Source organism: Emydura macquarii, unplaced genomic scaffold (genome assembly GCF_026122565.2).
Source record: "Emydura macquarii macquarii isolate MOO-44397 ecotype Brisbane River unplaced genomic scaffold, CSIRO-AGI_Emac_v2 contig_3287, whole genome shotgun sequence".
In the NCBI taxonomy this organism is placed as follows: domain Eukaryota; kingdom Metazoa; phylum Chordata; order Testudines; family Chelidae; genus Emydura; species Emydura macquarii.
Window position 1 is genome coordinate 1712952 of NW_027133424.1, and position 16053 is coordinate 1729004.

At 46.0% G+C, this 16053-nt stretch overlaps 1 protein-coding gene across 5 annotated transcripts in view; it reads right to left on the reverse strand.

Annotated features, from left to right (window-relative positions):
• Window positions 1-13108, reverse strand: part of TDRD5 (tudor domain containing 5) — a 29337-nt gene extending 16229 nt beyond the window's left edge. For 3 of the 5 annotated variants that reach the window (XM_067532397.1, XM_067532394.1, XM_067532393.1), the window contains exons 1-9: window positions 13053-13108; window positions 11220-11458; window positions 8132-8524; window positions 7498-7676; window positions 5790-5873; window positions 4323-4379; window positions 2861-3014; window positions 1556-1719; window positions 169-389 (exon numbers count right to left, since the gene is read on the reverse strand). In XM_067532397.1, the coding sequence (XP_067388498.1) occupies window positions 169-389; window positions 1556-1719; window positions 2861-3014; window positions 4323-4379; window positions 5790-5873; window positions 7498-7676; window positions 8132-8524; window positions 11220-11458; window positions 13053-13057 (1496 nt within the window). In that variant the 5' untranslated portion in view covers window positions 13058-13108. Of the gene's footprint in view, window positions 1-168; window positions 390-1555; window positions 1720-2860; window positions 3015-4322; window positions 4380-5789; window positions 5874-7497; window positions 7677-8131; window positions 8525-11219; window positions 11459-12434; window positions 12559-13052 lie in introns of those variants that run through there. The other 2 variants (XM_067532396.1, XM_067532395.1) reach the window with 2 other exon arrangements.
• Window positions 13109-16053: the final 2945 nt, after the last annotated feature.

Here is a 16053-nt window from a genome sequence, read left to right on the forward strand (position 1 = left end):
AACATGAATGAATAGAGTGCATGCACATCTGCACCAACATACCCAAGCCAATGCCAACCACAACAGCAAGCTGGGTCCTGTTCTCTCAGCAGCATAGCACATGCACACACACTCACGGAGAATCTGCACAGCCGGCCACAGCACAAACCTGATGCAACACTTTCTCACCTCATCTCAATCATCATGTCCTCCAGCATTTCAGATGTTTCCTGGCTATAGATCCGGATGTAGAACTGGCTAGGAGATACAATGAACTCCACAAAGACACCCACCAGGGTGCTACTGTCCAGTACAGGGAGACAGTAAAGGCTTCTGTCTTGAACAGCATCAGGGGGGATCTCTGGTTCCACGATCTCCCGGGCTAGCTGTTGCTCTTCCACATCCAAATACTGCAGAGACAAGAAAAGGAGAAAAAGGGCCTGGTGCTCAGACAGGTGGTGAAATGCAGGTGCTGGAGATGCAGGATTGAACAAATCAGCAACAACCCCATTACGATAAAACCCAGTGCCGGTGGGACTTGTCCTAATGCCTAAAGAAAAGGCTGTACAGTGCCAATTAAAATCCTAAATCCTTTTCCACTGCCCTGCCTCTCAGATAGCAAGGGCTGGCTGATTGGGGCAGCTCAGACCCACAGTGCAGGGGAAGGAGTGCCTGACTTACCCACTGCAAATATTCCAATTAAACATTGGGTCTGACTGGCTCAACAGAGGAGATGATGGTTCTCTCGGAACAGGGAAATTCTAAGGACTCTCCCTGGCAAATGAGGAAGAGACAGAAACAGACTGACACCAGATTTGAGAGTGACCTCTGAATAGCTCCCCTCTGGGAGCCTACAAAATAGGAGGGAGGGCTTGGCTGAAAAGATGAATTAAGTCTTTTTTGGTTTAACTCAAGTGTATGCAGTGGCCTAGAGGCAGCGCTTTCTGCTGCCCTACAGTGGTTCAGACTCCATCTGCACACACTGTTTCTTGTGCCAGCAAGGAAGGAGTGCCATAGAGGTAACTTCAGGATATGGAGGGTGGAAGCAAGAGAAAAAAAAGGAAGGATAAGGGCACCTCACATCACACAGTAGCCACCCTTACTGGACAATGCAGAGGAGCTCAAAAGATTGCCTGATCATCAGCCACAATTGGAAACTGCATCATGGGAGAATGGTACTCAAGAGAACAAAACAGATTCATAAACGTTAAAGCTATAAGGGCCCATTATGATAATCTAATCGGACTTCCTGCATAACTGGCCAAAGAACCTCACTCGGTATTCTCTGCATCAAGCCCATAGCTTCTTATTGAGCTATAGCATCTCTTTTGGAAAAATATCCAGTCTCAATCTGAAGACTTCAAGTGATGGAGAATCTACAACATCCATAGATAAAATGGCTTTGGATAGGCTGGATACAGATGCAGAAAGACTCCAGTGGCTCCACAAGGCTGATTCCAGCTACAGTACAGTGTTGCGGGGAAATTCAAATTCCCAACAGCCAGCCCCACACTATTCACAGCTTCAAAACCTGAAATGCTCCCCCATCGTCATTATATTATTGAAGGCCACTCACTGGTTTCTCCATCTTTTTTACCACATTGAATACTTTGCTTCTTTTCAGACCCAGATCCTCAGAGTTCTCAGAAAGGAAATCCCAGCTGAAGACCTTGAGCTCAGAAGCGCCTGGTGAAGGTGTCAAAGAATCAGACAGACAGATCTCATCCTTTGATTGCTCATCTAATGGAACCAAATGGATTGTGTTAGAAGGTGAAACTCACATTTGTCTTAAAAGGTAGATCTGTTGCTTTCCACGGCCCTGTCTATGTTCAGGAAATTTGCACTACGTAAGTGCATCAAAGGTAAAGGTGTTGCATCCAAGTAAAGCAGGATTTACACCAGTGTAATTTAACCCTGTAAAGAAATGTCTTCTGGTGTAACTACATCAAGAAAATTACACCAGCACAAACTCCTAAAGTAGACACACTGCACTACTGTAAATGGGGCTTACAATGCCGCAGTTTATGCTGCTAAATCAAACTACATTGATGTAAATTTCTTTAGTTTAGATGAGACCTTAAGCAAGGAAAGGGAATAAATCCCTTTGGGTTTCACAAAACAATGAGAAAAAGAACTGATGTACATCAAGATACAAAGGCAGAAACACCAATAAATGCATTCCTTGCCTAGTGGAACACGCTACAAAATTCACTGATAAAACACTTCCCTCCTCAATCCACAACAAAAAGGTTTCAAAAACATCTGTATTAAAATATAATCTCTGCAAGTTTATAAAAAGCAAGCTTCCCTCCCCAGAGAAGAGAAGCAGCAAATGATCTGCCTTCACAATTCAAATGGATTGCACTTTTACTCATTGCACCATACACTTTCCACTGCTGGGATACTTGTCATAGATTCCAATACTTGCAGCAAAATATAAGCTTTCATTTTAAAAAAAAAAGTAGCTCGCCTTTATTGTGAAAATACTCTTTGGTAATGAATCTAAGCTATTTGTCTTCTTGACAGCCTCAAACAGTAACCCTAAAACAGATGCGAACTGCACCTATTCATCTCAACAGGTTTTTAACTTTGAATTTAAATCTCAAATCTAACTGTTTCACTCAGGCTTGATAAATCCACTCACCAGTGGTAAGGTGGAAAGGTGCCAAACTCCCTGCATATAACGCTGCATCGTGTGCTGAACACTACTCTCCATTTAGATCAAGGGGGTGAACTGCATGATGAGACTTGTAGATTCTGCTCCTCTTTTACAAATCTCATCTTTAATGGACCCTATAGTAGGTCTACGTGGGTAATACCAGCAGCACTTTGGTCCCCCCTGCCCTACAATGAAACATGGACATACAAAGCCCTCGCTTACCATCTGCTAAGCACTTGGATTCAAGATCAAAGACCAGCCAGTCTTGTTTGTCTTCCTTGTACTCAACATGGAGAATATCATTAAGGGCCCCAACAAACTCCATCACATTTAAGAAACCCAGATCCTTCACTGACAGCTTCTCTTTAAAATGTGCCTGTTGCCAGAAAAGAAAAGTTTTACAAGGCATATTCAACAGCCTTTTTAAAAAAAAACAAAAAACTGAAATCACATCTGCAGAGCAGACAACAATCAAAACTAACTGGGAAGGAATTTTCCCTAAGCTGCTTTGAGCAGAGAATTTGAAGGCAGGGTTCAACTGTCCCTGCAGCACTGAGTGGGTTATCATCCTCTGGGATCAGGTCTCCCACAATCCATTCCTGCCACTGTACCATGGGGGGCACAGGGATGGTACCTGTGGACATCAGTCCTTGCTGATATCAAACGTCTGTTTCTAAGAAGACAGAGCAATAGTTACAAATAACTCAGAAATCCATGGCCATGTGAAATTCAGGCTCCTTTGAAACACAGGCTGCTAAAAAATGGCTGCTAAATGGGAAGAGATCCAAGATCAGGATAGAAAAAAATTTTAGTATCAAACTTCTAAAGGAAATTAAAATCATGGGGAGGGGGAAAAAATTCCAAAGCTATAAAAACAGTTCAACTGTATCTTTTAAAAACAAAACTGTGTTTCACAGTCAAGACTATAAACTGGCACAAATCATATCCACGTGACTTGCAACCTTCTCATCCTTGGTGCTGGACATGGAATGCAGCACTCCACAGTGCCTCAATTACATCACTGTATAACACACACATACCTGGTCCCTAAGCCAGGACATAGGATGTAGATTTACCCTTCGCATGTCTAAGTCTCATTAAACCACCACCCAAATCTGTGCTTAGCTGGCACACAGGACTACAAATAGGAGCCTGCACCCAGACAGATCTAGCTTGAACACAAATTCCCTACTATTAGTGGAGCTTCTCCTCAATAGCAAAAAAAAAATTAGAGTATTTCTCAAAGTACATTTATTCAGTTCTCTTAAGTTTCTTAAGAAGGGTATTTCATTTATTTACAGGATTCCATAAGAATGTGAAAAATCAACATTTCAGCCCTCTAGCCTGCCTCAAGATTAGTTAAATAAAATAACTTTTTAAAACTGTTTCAAAGAATTGTTGGAGTAATTATGTTTTGGGGGCATACTCCTATTTCCACACTGTCAGTACATGAATGGACATGAATTAGGTGACATCATTTTAGCTCCTACTAGGTATCTATCTCCACCATAAAGCCTGCACACAAACAGCTGTCGGCCTCTCTTCTGGAAGGGGCCTGCACTGAAAAGAGCAATTGCTCTAGCAGAGCTGTGTGGGAGAAGCTTGCACAGATCTACTACATGTTGTATGCTCAACTTTAACCAAACTGAATAAAGAGGCCCTACCTGCTAGAGGCAAAACTTACCTCAAACTTGGCAGGTAGCTTAGAAGCAAGCAAACCCTCGGGATGCTGGGCTGCAACCTACATGATAGGAGAGGAGACATGATAACCAGAGAATTGTATACTTGGACTTTAGGTGAAAGAGGGAGTAAGAATAGGCTTTAACTTCAGAAAGTTAGAGGTGCTAGCTTTTTAATGACATGCACTTTATTACTAGCCCCTGTGGTTGGAAATTTTGGACCTTCTATCTGTCACTGCTGCCCCAAATTAGCAGTGCTTTGGCACTCATCCAGAACCTCAGACTAGCGTAACTTAATTTCTGAGGGTACATATAAAATGGAGGAGGAGGAAAGAACTACAGATTAGCATGGGCATGTTTGGAATTCCTAGCCCCAGGCAATTAAATAGACAGGAGGAGCAAATGAAAGAGCCCTTTAAAAGGTCTGCATATATGTATTTGACTTCTTAGCCCCGAGAACGGTCACAGGTGCTGCTAGCAGATACGGGAAGTGCGCCCAGAGACAGGCTCAGCTACAAGGAGGAATTTAAATGGAAAATACCTATCCAGAAGAGTAATTTACTTGGCATGGGTTCATCTGGCCCAATCAGCAAGTCCACACTTCTCTGTGAACTCTGTGTAGAGAGATTCTCCATTGCATGCAAGGGTTATGAATATTCTACAGTGTGGAATACCACCAAGGATCAGAAGTCAAATTTCCTATTAAATAATCTAGGACGGTGGTTTTGAAGACCTTTTCCATACCCTTATCTTCTTATAGGCACCACCCCGAGACCCCTCTCCAATCTAGCTAAGACCCCCGCTCCCATTTAGCAATGTGGGAAGGACAAAGTAGTCATGACTCCTACATCGACATTTCACAACCTCCAGATTCAGAACTCCTAACCCAGGCAGCTATGTTGAGAAGCCTCAATTTGCAGGCATAATTTGACCCACAATTGATTTTCAGTATGGTTGCTTAAGTGCACCCATAACATGCTAAATATGTCCACACTTATAGGAATACAGTCCATGCCCTAAAGAGCTCTCAATCTGTAAAACTTCAGCTGCTGTGAAGGGGAATAGTTAAAGATACAAGCTACAAGAGATAATAGCAGAGTATAGACCTATGTGATCCCACTCCCTCTAAGTACACATATTTAAATGATCCGTAGGTGTTGCCACTTTTCATAGGTTCTGATTCTGCACAAGTGTAAGGATTCATAGATAATCTGTTTTTTCTGCTGAGTTTTTCCAGCCTAGCTGATGCTAACGACACAGAGGAAATAACACACTGTATTCCAGTCTTGTGGAAAGAGAAGCAGACCACAGACTAGCTGAGTATAGCATCTTCTTCCCCAATACAAACACCACTAAATCTACTGGGAAGCAGCGGTGGTGTTCCTTGATCATCATGCTTTAGACATGTTAACACATAAATGCTTATTCCTGCCCAAAGCCCAGAGACATTTCCAGATATGAACACCACTTACAACTCTGATCTTTTCTTTGAGTTCTGAGCTGACGGTCCCTCCAGCTCCTTTCTGTGCAAGTGTCATCTTAATATCCTTCTCCAACTTCAAGGAAAAGCCAAAAATCATATCAAGAACAAAGAGGTGAATTCCAAGGCTCAAGAAAACTCGTATCAAACTGTGCAATCCAGGGGGCAAATAATTACAGTAAAAGATTTGTTTGGTGGCGGAAATTACATAAAGAGATTAGAATTGCAGTAAAACAGGACTGAATGTCAGCATCTAACAAAGGATTTTTAAAACACAATGCATGCACAAGATGCACAACCATTAACTCTAAAACTGCTCAGATACAGGCACCTGGGATGCCTACTTCTTGCCCTGCATAATCCTTGGTTACTCTATTTGGTGGCTCACCAATACTGATGATGGGACATGCTGTGATGCAAGAGTCTCCAATTAATCACTGCTTACATTTGTTATTATACCACACGTTGCACCACCTCATTCTAAACTGGCCTATACACTACACTGGTCATAGGTGAGCTTTCTGGAGCTGTCAGAGCACTTCACACTCTTCCTTTGACCTAAGGCTCTTGTCATTGCATTCTCCCACCTACCATCCCATGGCACGTGGGTCTTCTAGGAGGAACTAAATCTCTACTGCAGCCTATTACAGTTCTGGATTAGTTCTCTCCTACAGCCTACACTTCATCCAAACTCCCTGCTAAATCTATCCTTTGTATTCTTTCCCACTTATGTTTATGCACCTATCCCCATTCTGCCCCCTATATACAGAACTCTATCTCCCTCATTTGCTAAATGACCCTCTCTGTGTTTAAGTGTGAAGTATTTATTATTCATTTCAAATCTCTCCTTAACACACACTTCTCCATTAGTACTTCAATGATGATCTAAAATAATCCACACCACCTCCCTCTTGTACCGTTACCCACTGTATCCATCATGGGTCAGTCTTGGATTGTCTATGTCTGATCATCTAGGTAAGCATACTGGGGCAAGGAAAGAAGAGTGTCTTCCTTTGTCTGAACAGTGCCTAGCACACAGTCAGAACTCAAAAACAATGTCTGGCCTTTGGGACCGGGCCCTTCCCCGGTGCTGATCAACAGTCGTCCTATTTTGCCTCAGCACAGAGCCTGTCAGGACCAGAAAAGACAAAGGATAGTGTCTTTCAGCTATGGTATTACCTGGAAAAGTCTCCATTCTTTTGTGCATGGTAGGCAGTATATCTATAGTCTGAGCAAAGTACAGGGACACCAGGCTCTTGGTTTCTATTCTATGCTCTATTAGATTTGCTGTGTGACCCCTCTGTGCCTCAATTTCCATATGTATAAAGTGGGGATAGTTACCATAGCTTATCTGCCTTCACAAGAGAATTACAAGGCTTAATGTTAAGTGCCCAGAGATCTTTGAGGGGAAGGCACTTGATCACTAGATAACAATTTGATGTTTGTTACAGGAATTGGCCAGTAGGTGATCTGTAACATGAATAAAGAGACAATTTTGTGCACCAGAAACAGGATTTTGACAGCCTATTGGACTACCGTGCTAATATCAACTTGTTTGTTGTAGAATTAATCTGAGAACAATTTAGAGAACTCGAGCCTTGTACTGATAATATCCTAAATCCCAGAGACAATTACATTATCACATGATTCTGCTTAAGGATAAGAGACCACCGCCCTAGCTCACTTCTTCAGTTACTCACTTGTTTCAGCCTCTTGCCACAGTTCACTATTTCTGAGTCCACTGGCTCTGATCCCCATTTTGGAGTTTCAAGGTTCTCTGTACATAAGACAGATCCTGGAGGGGGTGTCTTAACTGCAGGTGATGACAGAGAATCAGACTCAGCCTGCTCTGCTTTCTTTGGCTGAATCACCTTTTCACCTTAAGCAGAGAGGTGGCTTATACATTGCATTTATCAAACTATACGAATATGCAGGTCACAGTTTCCCCATTTCCCCTGTAGGCAGGCAATGCTGGGCTCACGCCAATCCTTATCTAGATCCACTACAAAGAGGCAACCTTTGCCATATTAATAAAAGCTATCTACAGAGCCCATATTTCAGATTAGCTAAACACACCCCTCTCCATCCACCTACCCTTGAGAACACAGAGGGGGAATCATGTCAAAAAGAAGTGCCAAGTCAGACAGAGCCAGAACCCTCTGGCACTGGGCTGGGCACACAGCTGCTGTCCTGGACTGAACCCTAAAAGGTGGCTTTTATTGCAGCCAGTGGAGACCTAGCCCCCCCATCACCTGAAACACGGTCACTTTTTCTTCAGACAACATGTGCTAATCAGAACTACCTGCCCCATTTTAAATACATGCCCAGCCTCACCCTGTGACCACTTTTCCTGCTGGTTCTTAACTGAGAGGCTTTTCTTCAGGATCAACAGAGAACCCGCCCTGGTCTGCTCAACGGCAATGATGTCAGAAGCTGCACCCAACACTTCAATCATAGAAAAGAATCCATAGCGCGTATACTGGAATGTCCGTCCAAAGCGCCGGGCAAAGGCCTTATCAAAATCAGAGAGCAAGACTGGAGACAACCCCAACAGGTCCTTCAGCTCACTCTTCACCACGGCCGGCAGGATAGGAGGAGTCCGGCCCCGCCGAGGCAGGCTGCAGCGAGAGAAGGGACTTGTTCTTTGCATGGTATTTCGCACCTTAGAACTGGTCTTCTGTCTGGCAACCAAATTTGCAATACCCCTCGTGGCCTCATCTGCAATGGCTAAAGCAGCAGAAAAAAAACAGTTAAAGCTGTGCTGGGTAATGCCCTTCCTATCTCCCTCTTCCCTTTTACTAGCCCCCTTCTGAGGAAACACTTGTCTTCAAAGATCCAATTGCACTAATCAGTTATTGCTGAACTGTATCATTAATGACAGAAAGCACAGTAACGTACAGCTTTTATCCTCCCCCCAGTAAGTCAGCCTGAACAGCTTTAACTTCCCATATAGGGCAAACAGTCGGCCCCATGATCTCAGCAAATCAAGATCCAAGCAGGGAGAGCTGCTGAGCCAACTGAGTGCTTGTACAGGAGATCACACTAGAAAACCCAATTACGGTAGAAGGAAGGCTGTCTTGGCAGCTCAACAGATTGCACCCTTCTCTCTGAGCCAATATTGCAACAAAACCATACTGGATCTTTTGGCAATGCTACAGCACAATGTGTTTTGCTGGAGCTGCAGCCTTTTGAACAAGATGTAAAACCAAGGCTCTAACCACTTGTCACCATGGCATTTTTCACAATGCTAGAAGTGCTTGCAACAGACTTGGACCAATTCCAATGTGTGCACCTACACTCTACCTAAATTCACCTGGCAGTTTCAATCAAATACAGCCCTGCCCTGAACTGGTGTGCAGTTTAGCTGCAGTGTCAAATAGTTGTCGGTAAAGTGATCCCTGCAACTTCTCCCTTGTGCTCCAGCAAGGGCATCCACTCTAGGCTCCCAGATCCTCACCGCTCTTGGGCAGAGACCCATATTTTTCCCCCTCCCAACAGGGGTTGGCTGTAGTCCTAGTAAGTCAGAATGCCTAAGCCAGGTCTTCATCTGTGCTTTGCCTTCTCATCAGGGGCTATAAACGGTGTAGTTACCCCCAGTTATAAGTAGCCTTTTCTAAACAAGCACATTCATTCTTAAGGTGAAAAACTATTAAAAACAACAAAAACCTACACACAGACTAATAAGCTTACTAGAGATCAACCTTGACTGCAGCAAGGGTTCTGGTTGGTGATTGCTCCTTCAAACCCCACCAAGAGGCTTTTCTGTGGTTATAAGTTCATAATAGCTATTTGCTCAGAACAAGCACATATATGCATAGGTTAGCTTTTCCTTTATACAGCTTGGACCGTCTTTGCTCTTCAGAAACTATGCATACGTAATCAGTCAGACAATGGTTCTATCCTCGGGGCATAGCTTCTAAAAGTTGGGTTCCAAGGAGCAAATCTGCATTCACCTCCTCCCAGATATTTCCTAGAAAAACCACTTAACTCTGTCCCAAAAGTTCCTTCATGTCTGGCACATTGTTTAACATAGTCCTTCGAAACTCATAACACTTGCCAAGGTTTGCACTGGCCATGTCTCCCCTTCCTAGAGAAATTACATGCAAAGTTTATGTATTATTGTGGGACTGTGTTTATAATACAGTGGATTCCAAAGCTATTGGACCTTGATTCAATACTATCTCCCAAACACATTACAGGAAACTGACATATCTGTCTCAGCTTGCAGGGTGCTTTGGGAGACCTCAAATTCAAAAGCACTATCTAAATGCCTTTGAAACAAGCCTGCACCACCAGTTAAGAGAGAATGTTATCAATATTAAATCCTGAATGCCCTCAGCGACAGGGGGCACATAGCTTGCTTTGCAAGATCTCTCTGGATTAATGGGTTGGTATTACATAGCTTGCCAAAGAATCCTCAGAATATTTGTGGAGACTGAACTAGTGCTCTCCACTGCTTTTCCTCATCACCTCTCATTTCTTTTTAAAATGTTGATTTTTTAATGTCAATTCACCCCCCTTCTATGGCTATTTGCCTCTTCCATTCTGCAACACTCACTCCCCCAAAACAGGGCTGCTGCTGATCATCCCAAACACTCTGCTCCCAAAGGTGCAGAAAGAAAGAAATAGGATTTACCCACAAAGGTTCATTTATCAAGAAAATAAATTAGCCCCCAGGCAAAAGGGCACCTGTTGGCTTCTCCTGTGCCTTCTTCCTGGCTCTGTCTTCTGTATTTACATAGAAGATCCTAGGCTGAGCTCAGAATATATGTGAGATGAAGCAACTAGGAGAGAAGATGTCTGTGTGATGCTCAGGAAGGAAGAAAGAAAACAAATATGAAGGAGACTGGAAGACAGGGAGAAACAAAAGGTAAGAAACAAATATGGAGGCAAATGGAAAAAACAAGGGACATGTGCAGAGGGCAAAAAGAGACAATAAGAGAATGCAAAAAATGGAACATGGTGTTGGTTCTTATAATGGAATCCTGCATACATAACGCTTGTGTGGGTTACTCAAAGTTAAAAGTACACCAATCAGTAGCCCATTAGAGCGCCATGAAGTGATTCAGTCTTTTTAATCATTAACTTTAAGCTGCAGATCACAAAGGAGAGCTACCCATCCATGGTACATAGCCAAGATGCTTCCTAGATATTACCCTCTGTTATTTGCACCTTTATGACATTTAGCTAAAGCTTTCTTAAAAAGCTGGGACAGCTTAAACATACGACCCTGAAAACTCACTATCTGGTAAGTATATTGGGCATGTTCCCCCACATTCAGATGCCCCACGTGCAGAGTCCACTCTCTACACAAGCCTATGGACTACAAACAACATGAGACAATTCTACTGAACGCCTTTCTATGCCTGGGTGAGGGTTCCCAAGTCATTTGCTCCTCTTACCAGAGGAGCCACACACCCACCTTTCAATATAACACTGCCATCTCTACAGGGGCAGATGCTGACAACATCAGGCATGTCCATCACCAGCTCCATGGTGGATCGGTAGCCCAGGGTGCGCAATGGGAGAGGTCTGCCAATCATAGACAGGTACTCTTGCTCCAGCTGTGCTGGGGTCAGGCCCTCCTTGATAGGAATCAGCAGTGACCTCACCTCTTTCCTCAGGGAGTCCATGATGCGCTCTTGGTCTGACATGTTTGCGCTAGAGGAGAGACAGAGTGAGCAGGGAGTATGGCTTCCAGCAGGGAGGTGAGGCACTGGAACTAGGTCAACAAGAATGGACTTCTACAGCAAGGCCCCGAGACAGGCAAGCAAGGGCACAGAGAGGAGGGACCCCAAGGGAGGAGAAGAGTCCGAGCCAGCACGGAGAATGCGGCACAACAGCACTTGCCCTGCAGTTACGGCCCCTGCATCAGCCTATTCCCTTTCCCCCAGAATTACTGCCCCCCTCCTGCAGCTATTGCCCCCTCCCCCACTGAATTACTGCCCCCCCTCCTGCAGCTATTGCCTCCTCCCCCACTGAATTACTGCCCCCCTCCTGCAGCTATTGCCTCCTCCCCCGCTGAATGACTGCCCCCCCTCCTGCAGCTATTGCCCCCTCCCCCACTGAATTACTGCCCCCCTCCTGCAGCTATTGCCCCCTCTCCCACTGAATTACTGCCCCCTCCTGCAGCTATTGCCCCCTCTCCCACTGAATTACTGCCCCCCTCCTGCAGCTATTGCCCCCTCTCCCACTGAATTACTGCCCCCCTCCTGCAGCTATTGCCCCCTCTCCCACTGAATTACTGCCCCCCTCCTGCAGCTATTCCCCCTCCCCCACTGAATTACTGCCCCCCTCCTGCAGCTATTGCCCCCTCCCCCACTGAATTACTGCCCCCCTCCTGCAGCTATTGCCCCCTCCCCCACTGAATTACTGCCCCCCTCCTGCAGCTATCGCCCCCTCCCCCACTGAATTACTGCCCCCCTCCTGCAGCTATTGCCCCCTCCCCCACTGAATTACGCCCCCCCTCCGGCAGCTATTGCCCCCTCCCCCACTGAATTACTGCCCCCTCCTGCAGCTATTGCCCCGGGTTACTGCCCCTGCATCTCCCTGTCCCTTCCCCCTCACAACTAGCACCGCCCTCTGCAGTTGCCCCAGCCCCCTCAGAATCACCGCCCCATGAGGGCCCCGCCCCCACCTTCCCGCGGGTGCACGCTAGGTCCTCGCTTCGCCCACTCGCCTCCTCCCAGTCCGGCCCGGCGAGCCACGAGCGCAGTCGTCGACGCGGACGCGCACGCGGTCCCCTCCCCGCCCACGTCCCCTTTCCTTCCTCTGCGCCTGCGCATAAACACCGCGTCCTTCTACCTGAGGATAAGACGTTACACCGCTCGAGACCATAGAGAGCGGCGGGGGGGGGCTTGAGCGTCGCCATCGGCCCCTAGTGCCACCTAGTGGTGTGAGGGAGGTACTGCGCTCAGGCAGCCGACCCTTGGCCAGCCCCATAGGTCTGGAGCTGCAAGTGCCCACGTGGTGGATTCCTCTGCTAGTCCCCCAGTACTGCGTGCCCCTGTTGCTGGAGCTCTCATTAGAGAGGCAAGGCCTGAGCTCCCCTCCCACCCTTTGGGCCATCCCTGCCGGGTCCTGAGCCCTGCCCCTTCAGGCTCCAAGGAAGCAAAGGGATGGGGGGAAGTGGGAAAAAGTAACCACACCCCAACAGAAGCCTGCAGCCCAACTCCACATCACTAGCTACTGTTGTCCCAACATGCTCCCTCCAGTTAGCATCAACCTTAAGCGCTCATACATTCCACAGACCTACCTCATGGGAGGTTAGGGAAATTCCCACAAAGGACCACTGCTCTGCAACACTGTGATATTTCAACACAACATAGTGGCACAGTCCGTGAATATTACGGCCTCAAAACCTAGGCTTGCACAAAATTATGCAAGCATTGAAAAAATGTCAGACAAATAATTAACACTTGGGAAGAAATGAAGAGGCACTAATCAATCCCAGCTGGTGTTACCAAGTATTTTGCTGGGTAGAAGAGTGTTGACTTATGCCCTTTATATCCCATGCCATCAAACCAATTTTCTCCATCTCAGTATTAACTTGTCATTTTAGGAACAGACACCTTATATCAAAGTGATCCTGTCCTTTAGGGCTAACCCAATAGAATAGTAGTTGGCGCTTTACACCATGAAAGTACTTCACAAATATTAATCAGCACCGCTGTGTGATATAGGTATTATTCCCTTTTACACACACACAAACAGAAAAGAAAGGGACCGATTTAATTTATTGCAACAAAATTAAAACATACACATTTTGTATATTTTGGCAATATTTGGAACATTTTTGCAGAACTCTTATTTATAATCTCTACTTTATAGAGATGAAATCCAAAGTTGAAAGGTTAAGTGATTTGCCCAAGGGCAAAAGGGGAGGCACTGTCATAACCCGAACTAGAATTCCTGAGCCCCAATCCTGTGTTCAGGCCAGTGGTCTACACCTCTTCAGTTATTTTGTTTATTACCAAGAAGCTGTACATTTCAGTACAATTCCCAGGGACTCAGGCTACAGATTAAGGGGTTTGGAGAAAACAGAAAAAAATACCTGCATTTGAGCAAACAATTCCTGTCTTCGTTCTACACTGATTTCCCACAGGGCAGGAGTAAACATGCTGCACTATTCTCAAATCCAAATTCCTGAGATCAACTGAGAGCTGCTCAGTGGCAAACTGCTCTGACAAAGAACCTTTAGGAAATAGCATCTAGAACATCAGACAAGAAATCAAAGGTCCAGGCTGCTCATGGTTATGAAAGATTGCACTGTACTTTTGGCAAGAAATGGGTGATAGCCAAAGCAGCCTGATCAACTTTCAGCATTACTCACTGCTGACCTGACATTCCACTGGCAGTTTCTGTCAGATATGGTATCCTTCTCTTCCTGTCCCACGCCGTTCTATACAGTGTTGGTGTACCTGGTTAAACAGGCAATTCTTGTGTTTATATAATTTATAAAGCATTTGGAGATGATTATGAGCACTGTATTAATTCTGTATCACAGCTTCCTCCCAAGTACCTACCCAGCTCCATTGGCTTGACAGTAGCCCCCTTCATTCATCGTTTCCTTAGGACCAGTAATCTGCTAGTAAAGAACATGTTCCAAGATCCTAACACTACAAACCAGATTAGGGAGTAGAAAGTTCAGAGTTCATGCATGCCTGTAATATCCTGACTTAGCGGGCTGCAAAGATTTCCAATAAAAAAGGAATCCAAAAGAAAACAAGACTCTCACCCTCCACCCCCCACCCCCACTTGACTTTCTTCCTTTCTCCTCCCCCTTTAACAACGCACATACCTGCTGGACGACTGCATAGCTGTTCTTCTAGATAAACTCTGGAGATCAGCACTGCAGAGTCAGCACCAGATAATGCGATGAGCGGTTGCTGCTTGTGTGCGCTGAAGACTAGCGTTGTCTTGCTGCTTAACTCCGATTTCTTGTAGCATAGGTTGGGTCTAACCACACTAACAAACTCAGTTACAGCAGTGCTATTCCCCAGCCGCTCTGAGGCTCACCGTGTGCTCTCATGAGCCCTTTGTTCAAAATGTCTAACCCTCTGTTTCTCTTGGGGTTGGGAGCAGCTCAGCTGCCATTGCTGCTGCAGTTGTTCTGCCTCTTCTCTGTCCCCACCAGCATTGCTGTGGCTGCATGGAGATGTACCATGTAGCCTACTCATTCACCTGCCAGCATCAGTGCTCCAGCAGCAGGAGCTGGGGTAGATCTGAACGGCTGGTGCCGTATTTAGTGCAAATGCTACCTCATCCCACCTCACCTGCAATTCCAGTCAGCCCAGACAGTTTGGATTTTCAGGTCCTCCATGCTTCAAGTCAGGATGCGTCACCTCCACCTGACCCACCCCTCCCCACAGGCTACAAGCCACCCACATTCCTTTGAATGACCCCCACCTACCCCCAGAAAAAGAGGGCCCACAGCCACGTCCATAGATTCCAAGGCCAGAAGGGACCATTGTGATCACCTAGTCAGACCACCTGGGTAACAGAGCAGAAAATAATTTTTCGAGCAGATCTTAAAGAAACACATCCACTCTTGATTTCAAAATGGCTAGCGATTGAGAATGCCTTTGGGCAACTATTCCAATTACCGCCACTGCTAAACATTTATATTTTCACATTCAAAGGACCAACTTGCTGGCTACCAGTCTCCTTAGGGCAGCCCACCTCCCGCCACTTCTGCTGCAGAGACCAGCAGCCAGGTGCGCCAGCCTCGCCCAAGGGCTGGAGGAAGGAGGCTCCTGTTGGAAGGGGGAAGCAACTGGTGGGTGCCTGTCGCTGAGTGGTGGGAGAGGAGCAGGGGCAGGGTGCTGAGACAGATGTTGCCTGAGGGAGCCCCTGACTGATGCGTCAGCTGCACAGCACTCGGTTCCACTTGGGGATGCAGTGGGAACCTCAACCATCTCCAGCCTGCAGAGTCCAATGCTGCAGCAAGGTTTGACAACACAGTTTGGTGCCAGCTATGCTGCAAACAGAACAATTGGGAGACTGCTGTGTTGTAGCTGGGTCCCTGCTGCCACAGTTGCATCTGCAGTATCGACAGGGCCTAAGAAGTTATACCTCTACCTACCCAAATTGCTTAGGATAGCTTGAAATTCCCCATGCCAGAGTCAGCCTGACACCGACCTCTGCTTTGCTGGTGAGCAGCTCCCCCATATGGAAGAAAGCACACAGAGCCAAGAGATTTGCTTCAAGGAGCTGGCACGTAACATGGCCCACAAAGACAAATCTTCTCACTCCCC